At 30.9% G+C, this 15,678-nt stretch overlaps 1 protein-coding gene across 1 annotated transcript in view; it reads left to right on the forward strand.

Moving 5' to 3' along the window:
- Nucleotides 1-13,795, forward strand: part of LOC137652028 (GATA zinc finger domain-containing protein 10-like) — a 14,970-nt gene extending 1,175 nt beyond the window's left edge. Inside the window, exons 2-4 of the mRNA XM_068385251.1 lie at nt 4,573-5,141; nt 5,469-5,646; nt 13,177-13,795. Of these exons, the coding sequence (XP_068241352.1) occupies nt 4,573-5,141; nt 5,469-5,646; nt 13,177-13,457 (1,028 nt within the window). The 3' untranslated portion in view covers nt 13,458-13,795. The remainder of the gene's footprint in view (nt 1-4,572; nt 5,142-5,468; nt 5,647-13,176) is intronic.
- The last annotated feature ends 1,883 nt before the right edge of the window (nt 13,796-15,678 follow it).

Genomic DNA, 15,678 nt, shown 5'->3' on the forward strand with positions numbered 1-15,678 from the left:
ATACCTGTATATCATTTCATTAACTTAATGTACAGAGTCTCGCCAGATACGTAATCTATCGACAAAATTGTATACAGATCGTACCACATATATAACAGATATAAAGACAATCCTAGATAACCGATGAAAGTGTGAGGTGTTTGTTGATTAAGATTTCGTTCCTTACAGAAAGACACGGGCTCTTGCACCACTAAGGCAGCCCGTAAAAATTGTAAGCAAGAGTAGTAAAAAACAACATCCCAACGACAATGAACATTGCTCAATCCTCACATCGATAAAGTTTCTACGAATTATATGAAAAGAGAACTTATGTGAGAATGCTTTTCATTTTCATATAACAGCTTTTATGCCCAAGAACATTACACTTCGCGAAAGGGAATGCACCAAGACTCAACAGAAATCTTGTTCTACCTTTGTATTCACTTCTTCTATTCGATGCTACAGAATGTGTCAGTGGAGTCCATTAGGATATTAAAACAGAACTATTGCTTACAAGGATACATATTGATAATACGAACATCAGGATGTTCATTGGGTGCAAAAGAATTTCTGATTCCTTCACTGTCCTTTTCATATATGCACATACGCACACACACAAGCACATACACACACACACCACCCATATATATTATATATATATATATATATATATATATATATATATATATATATATATATATATATATATATATATATATATATATATATATATATATATATATAGTATATATATATATATATGGGTGTGTGTGTGTGAGTGTTTTGTGTATGTATATACATACGTGTTCGTATATATAAATCAATATATTATATATATATATATATATATATATATATATATATATATATATATATATATATATATATATATATTATATATATATATATATATATATATTATATATATATATGTGTGGTGTGTGTGTATATATATATATATATATATATATATATATATATATATATATATAATATAAATATATATATATATATATATATATATATATATATATATATATATATACTATATATATAATATATATATATATATATATATATATATATATCCGTATATATTAGTATATTTACCAAACCACACAACCACTCTGTGTGTGTTTGTGTGAGTATGCTTGCATGTTATTATGCATCTATACACGAATGTTATGTTTTTTTTTTTTTTTCAAATGAAAAGGAAGCTACTTAAGCAAATCTAAAAATCTAATTCTATAATCATTAGTTCATAAGTACCCTTATGAACAATTTACCAATACACGAATTCCTATCAATCAAAGACCCAGTATAGTACTCAATAGTTCCTCCAATTGTCTTATCGTTTTGATCCATAAAAAATCCAGTTTCATGTACTTTTTTTGTTTCACCCATTTTAAGTCTAGCATCCTTTCTCATTTACCCCCAAATGTCTAAACGAAGTAACGACTGCCCTGCTATCACCATCCATATTAAATAAAGGATGCGGATATTTCTAGCTGTCTATTCAGAATATGAACCTATATAACCACTTTCAAGGAATTCAAATATCGGCATAAGACACAGATTTCATGTAGTGGTAGACACACACACCCACAAAAAAAAAAAAAAAAAAAAAAAAAAAAAAAAAAAAAAAAAAAAAAAAAAAAAACAGCTATTGGTCAACTTGTTGACAAAGGTAATTCTGGTAAGCTAAGCATTTACGTATGCTATGCAAAAGTTTCCATAGACTATATAGAAGTAATAATTATAAACAAAAGTAGAGATATCAATTTAGAGAAAACTATTCACGGTTAATAGACTTGGATTTACGAAAATTTTCATAATACTGTTAGCAAAGGTAAAAGGAAACAGACAATTCAATAAATGCATGCAATACGAACATTATCATATAAATAAACAATAAAAATAAGAACAGGAACACTTTTCTGGATTCCCCGAACAAACATTTGCTCATAGAGGTTAAAAATCCTTATTTGAATAGTCTCCAGTTACCCTTATATCCTCACTCTTACTGAAATGTCTACTTTTGCCAAATCTTTTTAAATAATTTATTATTTTCCGGGTTCTCTTCAATATACCCTGGCACTATTGTATCATAGGGAAACTTCAACCATTCAAGACTTATTACCTCCTATTGCATGTTTGCATTTACCTCCAATGTCCTATCCCGGTATTCTAATGTTCCACAGTATATAAAGAAATCAAACAATTATGGAAACAGTTCATACCTATCTCAAACCCACATATTTTACATCAATTCAGTAATCCACGTCCATCAGTTTTACCATATTACAGCAAAGTATTTAATTTTCCCGTCTACACATTGTAATTCATAACATCAGGATATGGATTTTTCCGTCTAGCACCAATCTACCACGTACCCCCAATCAATTCGCTCTCCCCTGTATATATTCTATCATGATTCATTAATTCTCCCGTCAGTACATTTTAACACGTAACATTCAGAAATTCTTGCCGTCTACATTTTTCAACTCCATAATATGCAATGACCAGCAATTCCTTCTTCCGTCTAAATGTAATTCTTTCCCCAGTCTTCAGATTCTATCATATATCACAAAGCCTCTTATTTTCCGGTTTACGCTTACTATTGTAAATCAGACAACAGATAGGTTAAGTAAAATTTGGAAATAAAACCACCCAAAATTACATATAAATTTCTGGCTATATATCAGTTTAGTGAGACCGGTGTTACTCTGTGGACATGAGTCATTATATGACAATGAAACAATGACCGGCAGATTTTGTAGCTTTGAAAACAGAACCCTGAGAAGAATATTGGGAGTAAATGGCAGGACAGCATTAGAAATGAAACTCTAAGAATGATTAGTCGAATGCCATATAAGGATGAGATCATGATGAGGGTACATGAAGATGGCTTGGACATGCTCTTTGCACTCCCCAAGAGAGATTATTTCACCAAACTTCCAACTGGGCTCCAAAAGGCACTAGAAGAGTTGGAAGACCAAGGCCTACAAGGATGAGGATTATGTAACATGAAGGGGGAGGTGGTGAATGGAGAAATGTTGATTTAAAAGGTAAACATAGAAACGACAGGGGTAGGAGGAGATGATGATGATGATGATTTTAACACTAAGCAGTTCCTTGTCCCGTCTATATATTCCATCATGATAAATTTGGATTTTGGATTGGAATTAATCTATGAAATATGAGCTATATAAAGCAGAGCTGGGTCTTGTGAGACCATTCAGTGCCAAATTGTAACTGTGGGAAATCCCTCCATTTGAACCATGACCTAAAAATCAGGAGATTGGAAAGCAAGATGAAAGAGAGGAGGCCGAAAAGTAGTAAGCAGATGGATAGAAATTATGTTAATTTTGTTACTTACACATGTGGCTTTCTAATTTTCATAATGTAAAAGTTGTGTGTTACTGAGAAAACTATCACAGAGCCAAATGTTATAAACTTACAATCAGCTATTAAAGTGAAAATATCTCGATATCCATTCAGAGTACAAAACCGAATTTCAAGTGGAATTTGTACAGCAACGTTGGAATGAATTCTCAACTCTCTCAATGGTCGAGTGGGTTTATATACAATTGTTTCGGAACTGAAGTATATGTTTGATCCCGGCTAGGGCCAGAAGCACTTATTATAAGAAATCCACTTGTGTCCTTATTCCAGAGGCTGCGTGAACTTGATACCAAAACCTATCATTAAAGAGATTCCCATTATTTTGCATTGCTTAAGCTGTATGATATTAATATAAAAGTACTTGTGGCTCCAAATATTTTGTAATATAATTCCAAAGCATTATCCCGAAAAAAATTCTAACAAGTTTACCAAATATTTTGTTTTCCTATCCCTAGCAAAAAAAAAAAAAAAAAAAGAAAAGAAAAAAAAAAGCTTACTATGGATTTGATTACCTAATTAGCTTGAAAAATTTAGATTTTTCTTTCCCTCTGGATAGAGACAAATGTCGATTTGTATATGGTAGTTAATCAGTTTGCTGTGGTAGTCAAAATTACATATATATCTGGTTAACGGTATTAGTATATTCTATTAGCTAGTAAATGCATTTGCATAATTAGATAGAAAGAAAAGAGAACATTTAAAATACACGAGACGGAAATAAATAGAAGCATTACGTTACCATCCTAACGTAGTCTCGATTGATAAGTAAACTGCTGATACAATAATCAATATTTGTGTTTGGATTGGGAGATATAGTGATAGAATAATCTCAATCAGCAGGAGAGTGCCCTATCGTTTATTTACATTTTTGCTAAACGATCCACATCACACTTCTAAAGTATTTAATGTGTATCTAAGTACTTTCCCTGTCTACAACATCTAGGTACTTTTCATTTTCACTTGTGTTATGTTTTATTCTAAGTTAGCATCACACATGGTTAAACCTTCGATCAGATATCAGCCATTTAATCTACAATAGTTTACCTTTACATATAATTTGCTCCTTCTGTATTTATGTGGCAGTGAAATGAAGAGCTGATATATAGGTTATTGCACTTTTATCATATCATTATACAATCTTCAGACAAATGGAAATGTAGGGATTTATGTAATTGTCTTTAATTACAGCAAACGGAGTAGATAAGCAGGGAGAGCCATTGGTGTTAAATCCTGTGGAATTAAACAGCGAAACACAACCAAGTGCGGTTGAACCACCAGAAGAACATCAAACAGATCAATCGGAAGAACAGAATGCATCCAGTTCAGAACAACAAGACGAAGAACAACAATCCATTCCACAGCAGTTACAGCTACAACAGCAGCAGGAACCGCAGCCAGAGGAAGAAATTCCTTTGGTAGAACGTAGTAGTGACTTGGTTGAAAATCTTGAAGAAAAATCCATAGAAGAAGATCCACCTCCATACAGCCAGCTTCCCCAAAATCAACAAGAGTCACAACCACTTGCCACAGCAAACCAAAACCAGCCTCCACAACGGCCATTCGAGGAACACCAACTTCACCACCAGGTGCAGCAACAACTCAGGATACAACAGCAGCTCATAGATCAAAACTATCAGGAACAGTATCAGTTGAGACAACAGCAGCAGTCACCCGAACAGTCTCCCTTTAGGGTTCTCCAACCTTCACGTAGTACTCCGTCTAGGGACTGGTCGCAGGCATTTCATGAGCGTGTACATGTAAGTGCTATGCCAAGAATATGTTATTATTATTATTATTATTATTATTATTATTATTATTATTATTATTATTATTATTATTATTATTATTATTATTATTATTATTTCGACGTGAACATGTAACATTGCTTCTCAAGAATCATAGTAAATGAACAGTCGAGTAGAAACCAAAATAAAATAATTGGAAAACCAAGGAAATAAAATCATCTCATTAGTGAGATTATAAATTAACTGTGGAATTAATACTATTTTTATTAATATTAATATTATCATTATCGATACAATTACTATTAACATGGCTATTTCTGTATTACGTTTACTTTTCAGACTCTACACCAGGGTCGCAGGAGAACAGCAGTTAGGAAACGTTGTATCATTTGTTGCGGGATAACCGGTGCCTTAATGATGGCCATGGGATTTAATTTCATCTTCTTGGATCTTCAAAACGACGAAAAAGGATTAAGCTTGGTCCTGGTGATCGGATCTGTATTCATGGTTTTTGGAGGTAAGGTCTTCTGGAATGATCCATTTGATAATTACCATAAACGATTTTCCACTTCTAACCGCCAGTAGTACTAAAATCTATATGTTATACGTGTAGACACACACAGGCCGACATACACAAACACACACTCTCACACACATATATATATATATCTTCACACATGCACAAACATATATATATATATATATATATATATATATATATATATATATATATATATATATATATATATATATATACACATACATACATACATACATACATATATATATATATATATATATATATATATATATATATATATATATATATATATATATATATATATATATTGGATTTACAATAACAATTACTATTACTTTATTTCTAATATTTGCGTTAGGTTTTATACATTGTATGTAAAACAACTGATGGGGATTACTGATATTTTTAGATTTCCTTTTGATTGCATTAATATTCAATATTTACATGAGTGATGCTTCTATAGAAATTATTTGACTAACAGCTAAGATACATTTGGTACGCTACTTGAGTTATTACGGCTTTAAAATATAAGAACAAAAAACATTTTAATAATATTAAACTCATTAAAATTCTACACTGGGTGTAAAATTACAATAGACACCATAAAACATTAAAAAACAGAAATACAGAAATACATGAAACCAATCCACTAATTTGTAATTAAAATCTTATAGAAAACATATATTTCCTAACATTTGCTTCAAAAGTGTCATGATTTGACCTTTATTTTCAATGACTCTGGTAGGGTATTCCATATCATTGGTCATCGTACCGTAAAGCATTTACTTCCCAAGTCTTTGGTGGTTCTTGGTATATGAAGCTCATTGCCCGGTCTCCTTCGTCTGTCCCTCCCACTTCCAACTGTAAACGTAAAGATCCAAGTTGGTATTAAACTTTGCATAACTTTAAAAACTCCCACATAAATGTCGAATTTAACCCTTCATTTAACATTTTGCCATTCTAATTTATCTGAAATTGGTGATGCATGATTTTATTTTTTGGCCTTACTATCAACTACTTTTGCCGCAAAGTTATGTAGTTTTTGAACCGGTTGTAATTGTTGTTTAGTAGTAGTTCCCTAAATCTTTAAACAATAATTTATTATGCTTAGTGCAAGCGATTGAAGTTTTATTGCCCTCATGTAAATATCCAATGTCTTTAATTAGGTTTAAATATATTAAGGTTCCATTTACTTTACTTATTTCAGATACGTGTACATCCAAAAGTATACATTGGTCAAAATAAATACTCAGATTTTTTACGTGTACATTTCTTTTAATTTGATGGCCATTAATGTTTAGAACGGTTTCTAATTGGATTTGTGATACATATTGCCCTGTACCAATGAATATGATTTAAATTTTTGATTCATTTACAATTAAACCATTAATTGGAAATATTGCAGTCCTCCTTCTAACATAGATTCTGCCTCTGTGACAAGAGTGGGTATATCATTTATACTACCTGCAAAATTGACTGTTGCCTGCACATTATACGAGAAGAGAGTCGTCTTGAAATTTTGTTATATCTTTGAAGTAGTCCTTAATGAAATTAATGAAATTAGCCTTATCATTGATGTCAGTAAAAATGAGCACGGAGACTAAACTAGAGCCCTGGGGAAATCCAAAATAACTAGTCTGACTATTTAAAAACGATTTTGTAAATAGTTATTGAACCAAAAAGAACCTATTTTAATTTTCCTACACTTATTTAATGAAATATTGTGCCCAACGCTATCAAATGCCTTTGAGAGATCTAACAATATGATAAATTCCTCTTTTGATTGTCAATATTATTATAAATCCTTTCCGATAGCTTAAGTAATGCCATTTCAATAGACAGATGAGGTCTAAAGTTATATTGCGTAAAGGATAATAATCCATTTTGTTTAAGATACTCAAGTAATTAATTTCTTACGATTTTCTCTAATATTTTTGACAAAATGGTAAGAGGAGATATAGGTCGGTAGTTCTCAACAATTTCTGTAAGATAGTACAACAAGAGGCAGCTTCCATCCATCTGGGTAAATACCAGTTACTATTGAGGTATTGACTACCATTGTTAAATAAAAGCCTATTACAGCTGAGGCATCTTAAATGAAACGAAAGGCTATTCCATCTGATCCTACTAAATCTATGCCATTTAAATTCTTTACTCTGATAATGAAATTATATTATCATCAACTGGCCGAGGTCTAAAAAAGCTAATCACATCTTAAGTTCATGATCTCGCATACGCCGTTTTTCCTACGTTCGAAAAGTATTCATTAAAATCCTCAGCCTTATCTATTGTATTGTCACAACTTGATATATGGGTATTGACATTTGGGTTTGGAATCGTTTCATGAACAATATTCCATCAATTACTTATATTTCCTTGACATTTAATGAGTATGTTAATAAAGTGTTTCGTTTTACTTGTCGTAACTAGTACCTGGGAACGTTTCTTTTCGTCTTTATACCGACGTCTTAATGTTTTGTTCATTCTATCCAACTTGTACCTATTTTGAAGGGCATCTCTGACTCGCATCGCTTCTTCAACATCGCTACTTATCCAGGGTGCTGGGGACGGGTAATTTTTCTAGTTACATATGGTGCACATTCATTTACACCATCAATGAAAGTTCTGCTAATAGTATCCTTTCAGATATTTACATAGTTTGTTTCCATTATGATATTAAAGACGGGATTCCTATTCAGCAAGTTGTCATGAAAATTGTTTGGATCATAATTTACCAGATTATTGTATGTTTTACTATTAGGAGTCTTTTTGAGAGGGCTTGGAAATGTTAATTCTAAGTGTAGTCATCTCATGGTCGGCTATTGAACTAGAAATCCCACTGGGTTCCGAAACCATTTGTAGTCTGTTTGTATTTACAACATCTAGTAACATAACAGAAGTATCGGTTATCCTTGACAGTTCCTTTATAAATTGATTAAGGTTTAACTGATAAAAATTTCATTTAATCTAATATTGGGAACCGAAAGGTCGACACTTAAATCAAATAGAATCAAAACAGGCTTCTTAAGTACACATATTTCTCTAGAGGTATCTTAAATATATTCAAATGAAGTGGCAATTGCTTTAGGGTGTCGATATACACGTCCTACAATAAATGACGGCATTCTATTTCTATTATTATTTTTTTTTTGTACATCACTCCATATATCTTCTACCCCTTCTACTTTAAAATCAATCTTACTGATTTTTGCTACTTTCAAATACTTTTTTACATAAATACAAGATTATCCACCTCTTCCATGATCACAACGATAAATAGTAAAGTCAGATATGTGAACAAATTGTCCCATAAAGTAAGCTCCAACCCAGTTTCACTTACACATAAAGTGTCAAACTATATTAGAGGATATTCTAACATACATTATATATATATATATATATATATATATATATATATATATATATATATATATATATATATATATATATATATATATATATATATATATATATATATATATATATATATATATATACACACACACACACACACACACACACACACACACACACACATATATATATATATATATATATATATATATATATATATATATATATATATATATATATATATATATATATAAAGCTATAATTGACAAAAAGTATAGGTCAAGTGGTCTCCAGAATAGCATGAAATATGGGTAAATACGGGTGGCATATGTGTATTAGTCATTATAATATATGGAGAGGTATAACTTTCAAAATTATATATCTAATAGTATTCTCAATGGTAAGTAATTTCCTCTCCATACACAGTCAGATGTAGAGAGCTGGGATACATGTTATATCATACGGATACGTTAATCTTGACGTGTATTATCAATTGAAGTATTGTGAAAATATTAATGTTGATTTTCCATTGTAATTAATATTTGACGTCGAATGTCCTTTAACGTTGCCTAATCTCTTTTTTAATATGTATTATAACTTACTACTGAGAAAAGACTTCCTCGTCAGCCTTTCTTCGTCATCATCATATCCTATTACGCCTATTGAAGTAAAGGGCCTCAATCGCATATGGCCTCAACCCATCTCTATATGGAGTCGCTGTCTCTTAGAAGCGTTCTTCCTTCGATTCTATCTTTGCATCCAGTTTTCTTAATCCTTTGCTACTTAACCTATCCATCTGATATTTCCCCAAAGAATTTATAACTCGTAGATATTATTTCGGGGACGTGGTCGTTGGTTGGCTTATAGGTGGTCTTCGGTTTCAATAATTGATACCCTGACCTCCATTACTGGTTTAAAGGTCACTCATGAATGACAGAAGCAATGATAGTGACATTGACCTATCTAGCAGGACAATGCCCTATTGACTGATCATATATACATATGATTAATTCCCAAGCCCCCTCTCCACTCCAGCTAGGACCAAGGAGGGCCAGGTAATGGCTCCTGATGACTAAGCAGGTAGACCTATAGGCTCCCCCAAACCCCCTATACTTAGTTCACAAGGATGGTAAGGTTACCATACTCAAAGAAACTAACGAGTTTAGTTGAACGCGAACCCCAATCTGGCGTTCACTAGTCAGGGAAGTTGCCACATCGGTCCCCACAACCCTAAAGTAACAGATATACTTTACCATTAAATCTTTTAAATTATATTATGCTATCTATAGAGAGTACAGAGTACCGGTATTGGTCGCCCTGTCTTTCACATTAGTAGGCGGATTTTTTTTTTCTTTTTTTTTTTTTCTTTTGTTTATGGAAAGATTAAACGAAATCATACATTTCAGAAACAAACCACATAACAAATTGGATCTCCAGACACTTTCACTTTTAATGCGTGATCCAGGTAGCCACGGTTAGGAATCGATCCACCATTGTCGCCAGCTTTCCTAGACTTGTCGAGTTGAATGATATTCTTTATGTGACTCTTGAGCGGTCGGTGTTATGGACTCTACTATCCTGAACATAGGAAAAAATGCTTAAATCCATCATGGTTAGAATGTCATTAACATCTTTATTAATTAGTATATGTACCGACACATTCCCTTCTGTAATAGCTATGGATTGATTTTCCTAATGATCATATATATATATATATATATATATATATATATATATATATATATATATATATATATATATATAATGTAAGTATATGTATATATACCGTATTATATATACAAATATACATACATACTTACATACATACATACATATATATATATATATATATATATATATATATATATATATATACGTATGTATATATATGTATGTATATATATATATATATATATATATATATATATATATATATATATATATATATATATATATATATATGTATATATATACATATATATATATATATATATATATATATATATATATATATATATATATATATATATATATAAATATATATATATATATATATATATATATATATATATATATATATATATATATATATATATATATATGTGTGTGTGTGTGTGTGTGTGTGTATGCATACACACACACATATATATATATATATATATATATATATATATATATATATATATATATCTATATATATATATATATATATATATATATATATATATATATATATATATATATATATATATATATATATATTTGTGTGTGTGTCTATGTGTGCGTGCGTGTGTGTGTGTGAGTGAGTGTGTGTTTATATGTGTGCGTGCGCGTGTGTGTGTACTGGTGATGTTTGTAAGTTTTTTCACAGCTTAGCAATGGAATGAGATTACAGAGGTCTTCTTTCACATTAGATTGTGTCAAATTACTATCCATTGACGTCATTAGCTCGAAGAAAATCTTTATGGTTTATAAGAAATACACACGTGGCACAGGTTTTTTCACACTAGAACAAAAAATGTTCAAATACCTTGAAAATATTTATGAATTTCCATTTTATATAAATAAGAGGTTTTTTTTTCTTTTTATCACATTCAAGGAATATAACTATGCAATTCACATATAGTATGCTATCAATACAACAGAATGATGACTAACCGGAACTTCTTGCTTCGGTGTTAGATTTATTGTGCTATATTTATATGTTTATATATTGAGCTATGCATTAATGTTTTCTTTCATTTCGAATGCATTATCAGACTTCTTATTCTAATCCAAAGGATTGAACTGAACAAGATTAGATTAGATTAAAAATATGATTCATTTATCTCTTTAGTTGACCAAAGTACGTACAGTTTGACATAGGAAGTCCTTGCACAACTCGCTCTGAAGAAGTAGACTCTGTCACATGCTTTCTGCACTGCAAATTTTTGTGTTTAGCTCCGGATATCAACAATGATTTCCTTGCAATATCTGATTGGTTACTCGCTGCGCTGTTAGGGTGTGAAAGGGTACACTTCCTCAGAGCGTGGTAGATCAGGAATTTTTGTGTCTAACTGCACATTGATATAGATGATATCTTTTAATAGAATTTGGTTCTTGATATAAGAGAAATTATGTCCATGATATTTGTGATGGCTGTTTGAAATAAATTGTTTCTTATCTTAAAAGTAAAGAAATATCTTTATAGGTGGCATCTAATATTCAAAGTGGGCCAGTGTAGGGATCGTAAATGTCAAGGTAACATTATATGTATTCGAGTAGTCAACCAGATACTGATACTAGTTTAGGGTATTTACATAGAGATATTCAACGCCAGAAATAATTCGGTACTATTTGGCATTGATAAAAAAATAGATTTTAGGAAATATACCACCAACAAAATATAAGGATTCTGACAATGCACTGGAAATATAATATATATATATATATATATATATATATATATATATATATATATATATATATATATATATATATATATATATATATATATATATATATATGTATATATATATATATATGTATGTATGTATATATATATATATATATATATATATATATATATATATATATATATATATATATATATATATATATATATATATATATATATATATATATATATATATATATATATATATAAATTTACAAGGATTTTGGTAGATGTTTGTTTTTACATCTTTGTAACATCAGTCAATTAATACTTTTCTATTGTCAGGTGTTTACATCGACAGGTATAAAGATATTTTTCTAACAACTATTCGCTGAACCTAAGAATTTAATTTACCTAACTTCATCTCAGTTTGAAAATAGATTTTATATGCAAAAATAAATTATGAGAAAAAATACTTCATTAGACTAATTCATACTTCAGACACGTTTTACGTCGTCCAGAAAATGGGACATGAAAGGTTATATGGAGTACTGATTAAGACTCTTCATTTATTCTTTTATGCTGTAATTTTTGGGCATTCTAAACAAAGTATTCCCATACTCATGTTTTTTATTTATTTATTTATTTATTTATTTACTTAACTATAAGAACTTTCTACATTTAGAAACATGATATTAGTTTCTAATCCACAGATTTTTAGTGAGGTGTTCTTAATATGCATGTTTCTTTTTTTTTTTTTTTTTTCACCTTTCCAGTTATGCTAGTCTTGTCTTGCCTGAGACTTTGTTGCATGACAAGAATGGAACCATCTTTCACGCCTATAGAAGACTGGGATCAAGACATTGTGACTCACGATTCCTACAACGACGTCTCGATGGCCTACAACTACCATCAATCACTGCCCAGTTACAGCGCGCTACCAGTTCGCCAGGGGGCCAACTATCATCTAATCTCTGGAGTGTCAGCAGCTCCTTCTTACGGGTACCCAGATGATGACAGGCCTCCTTCTTACAGCGAGATCTTCAAAGATTCATAACACTTGTGCGAAGACATGTTGGTCGTCTAGGTCTTGCACAAGTTGCTCAGTTTGTATATTAGAGGTCAGTTGAGAATGAAAGATTTATTATTCAATAAACTGCTGACCTTAATTTTTTGTTAGATATATGCGGCTTAGCCATATTTATGGCATTAAAAGTAAAGCTTATTTAAGATCTTCGCGTTGTTTTTCTTGTTATATCATGACACGCAGGCTTTTTTTATGTACAATGTAATTATGCAAAAATCACGAAAATCACTAAGTTGAATAAGATTAAAGAGGCATTGAATGTAAGCTCACAATATGTATGAACGATGGAATAAAGCTGAAATCTTGAAGGTTACTAAGTTTAATATGATTAAAGAGACATTGAATTTAAGTTCATAATATATATGTACGATGGAATGAAGTAGAAATCGTGAAGATCACAAAGTTTGAAATGTTTTAATTGATATTGAATATAGGTTCACAACATGTATGAACGATGTAATTAAGCAGAAATCATGAGGATCACTTAGTTGAATATGATTACACTGGCATTGAATGTATTTTATGTTCAGAGTATGAATGAATGATGGAATGAAGCATAAATCATAGAGATCGCAAAGTTAAATATGACTACATAAACACCGAATGTAAGTTCACAACATGTATGAACGATGGAATAAAGCAGAAATCATGGAAATCAATAAGTTGAATATGATCAGATTAGCATTGAATGTAAGTTTAAAACATGCATGAACCATGGAATAAGGCCGAAACTATGAAGATCAATAAATTGAAACTTTAATGTGGCATTGAATGTGAGTTCACAGCATGGATAAATAATGCAATTAAGCCGAAATCATGAATATCACTAAGTTGAATATGATTAAAGAGGAATTGAATATAAGTTCATAATATGTATGAACGATGCAGTAAAACTTAAGTCTTGAAGATTCCTAAGCTTAATATGATTAAAGAGACATTGGATATAAGTTCAAAATATGTATGCACGATGGAATAAAGCAGAAAGCATGAAAACCACTAAGTTGAATAGGATTAAATTAACATTGAATAAAAGCTCGCAACATGTAAGAATCCTGGAATAAGGTAGAAATCATGAAGATCAATAAGTTGAAAATGTTCAAAGTGACATTAGATGTAAGTTCACAATGTAATAAAGCAGAAACCATGAAGATCACTATGTTGACATTGTTTGTAAGTTCACCATATGTATGAGCGATGGCATGAAGCAGAAATCATGAAGATCACTAAGTTGTATATAATTAATATAACATTGAATGTAAATTCAAAACATATTTCGATGATGGAATAGGACTGAAATTGTAAACCACGAGCTTTAATTCGCCTGGAATTATCCACACATATCGTTCTACATAATCAATAAGAACCAGTAGTAGTGTGTATCTACATAGAGTATATGATCACATAGTAGTAAGAATGAAATGTTCATCCCATCCATCAATCTAGACTCAATCTTTCGTAGGAATCTTTATCTATAAGTATCAGGCTTATAAATGTGATAAAATTTGTTCAACTCTGTTTGAAATAGCCAGCTATCTTCGCCAGTCACTTTTCTGTTATAAGGAGGACTATTTTGAGGTGATTTTTCGTAGGGACTACATTTGTTGAACGATTGAATTACAAATAAATATAAAGTCTATCATGATGAAAATCTAAAGTACTCATGATATTTGGAAACTCAGTAATTAGTTAAACGGTATCAATAAATGAAAACTTCCAGATTATTTGGAAAGGAAAATTTTGTTTTGAAATACATGAATAATTTTTCGCAAAGCCTCACAGAATTTCAATATCAATTTCACGAGCTTCCCCCCTCCTCGAGAAAACTTTCAGTTCCACTCCTGCAACGGGATTGACATCGGTTCTTCAAAACCACATCACTTAACCCACCAGAAAATCAAGATTTGTAAACTGCATTGATCTCTGATTAGATTCTATTCATAGCGGTGTTCTTCCATATGACGAGCTGTGGTTTCACTGCTGCAGGACCTTTTCTACAATGAAGTAGTTTCTGTACCCATCATTGCCGTTTCAATTCTTTGAGTTTCGTAACTCGAAGTATTCATGCTTGATTAAAAGAAAAAAAAAAGGGCTCCCTTGGGGACGTTGCTTTTATGACACCTTTTTCTATTGATCTAAACTACTTTTTAACAACGCTGCAATTTGTCCGTAGCTGTGATATTCTCATTCTCAG

The sequence above is a fragment of the Palaemon carinicauda genome, chromosome 13, assembly GCF_036898095.1.
Source record: "Palaemon carinicauda isolate YSFRI2023 chromosome 13, ASM3689809v2, whole genome shotgun sequence".
Lineage (NCBI taxonomy): Eukaryota > Metazoa > Arthropoda > Malacostraca > Decapoda > Palaemonidae > Palaemon > Palaemon carinicauda.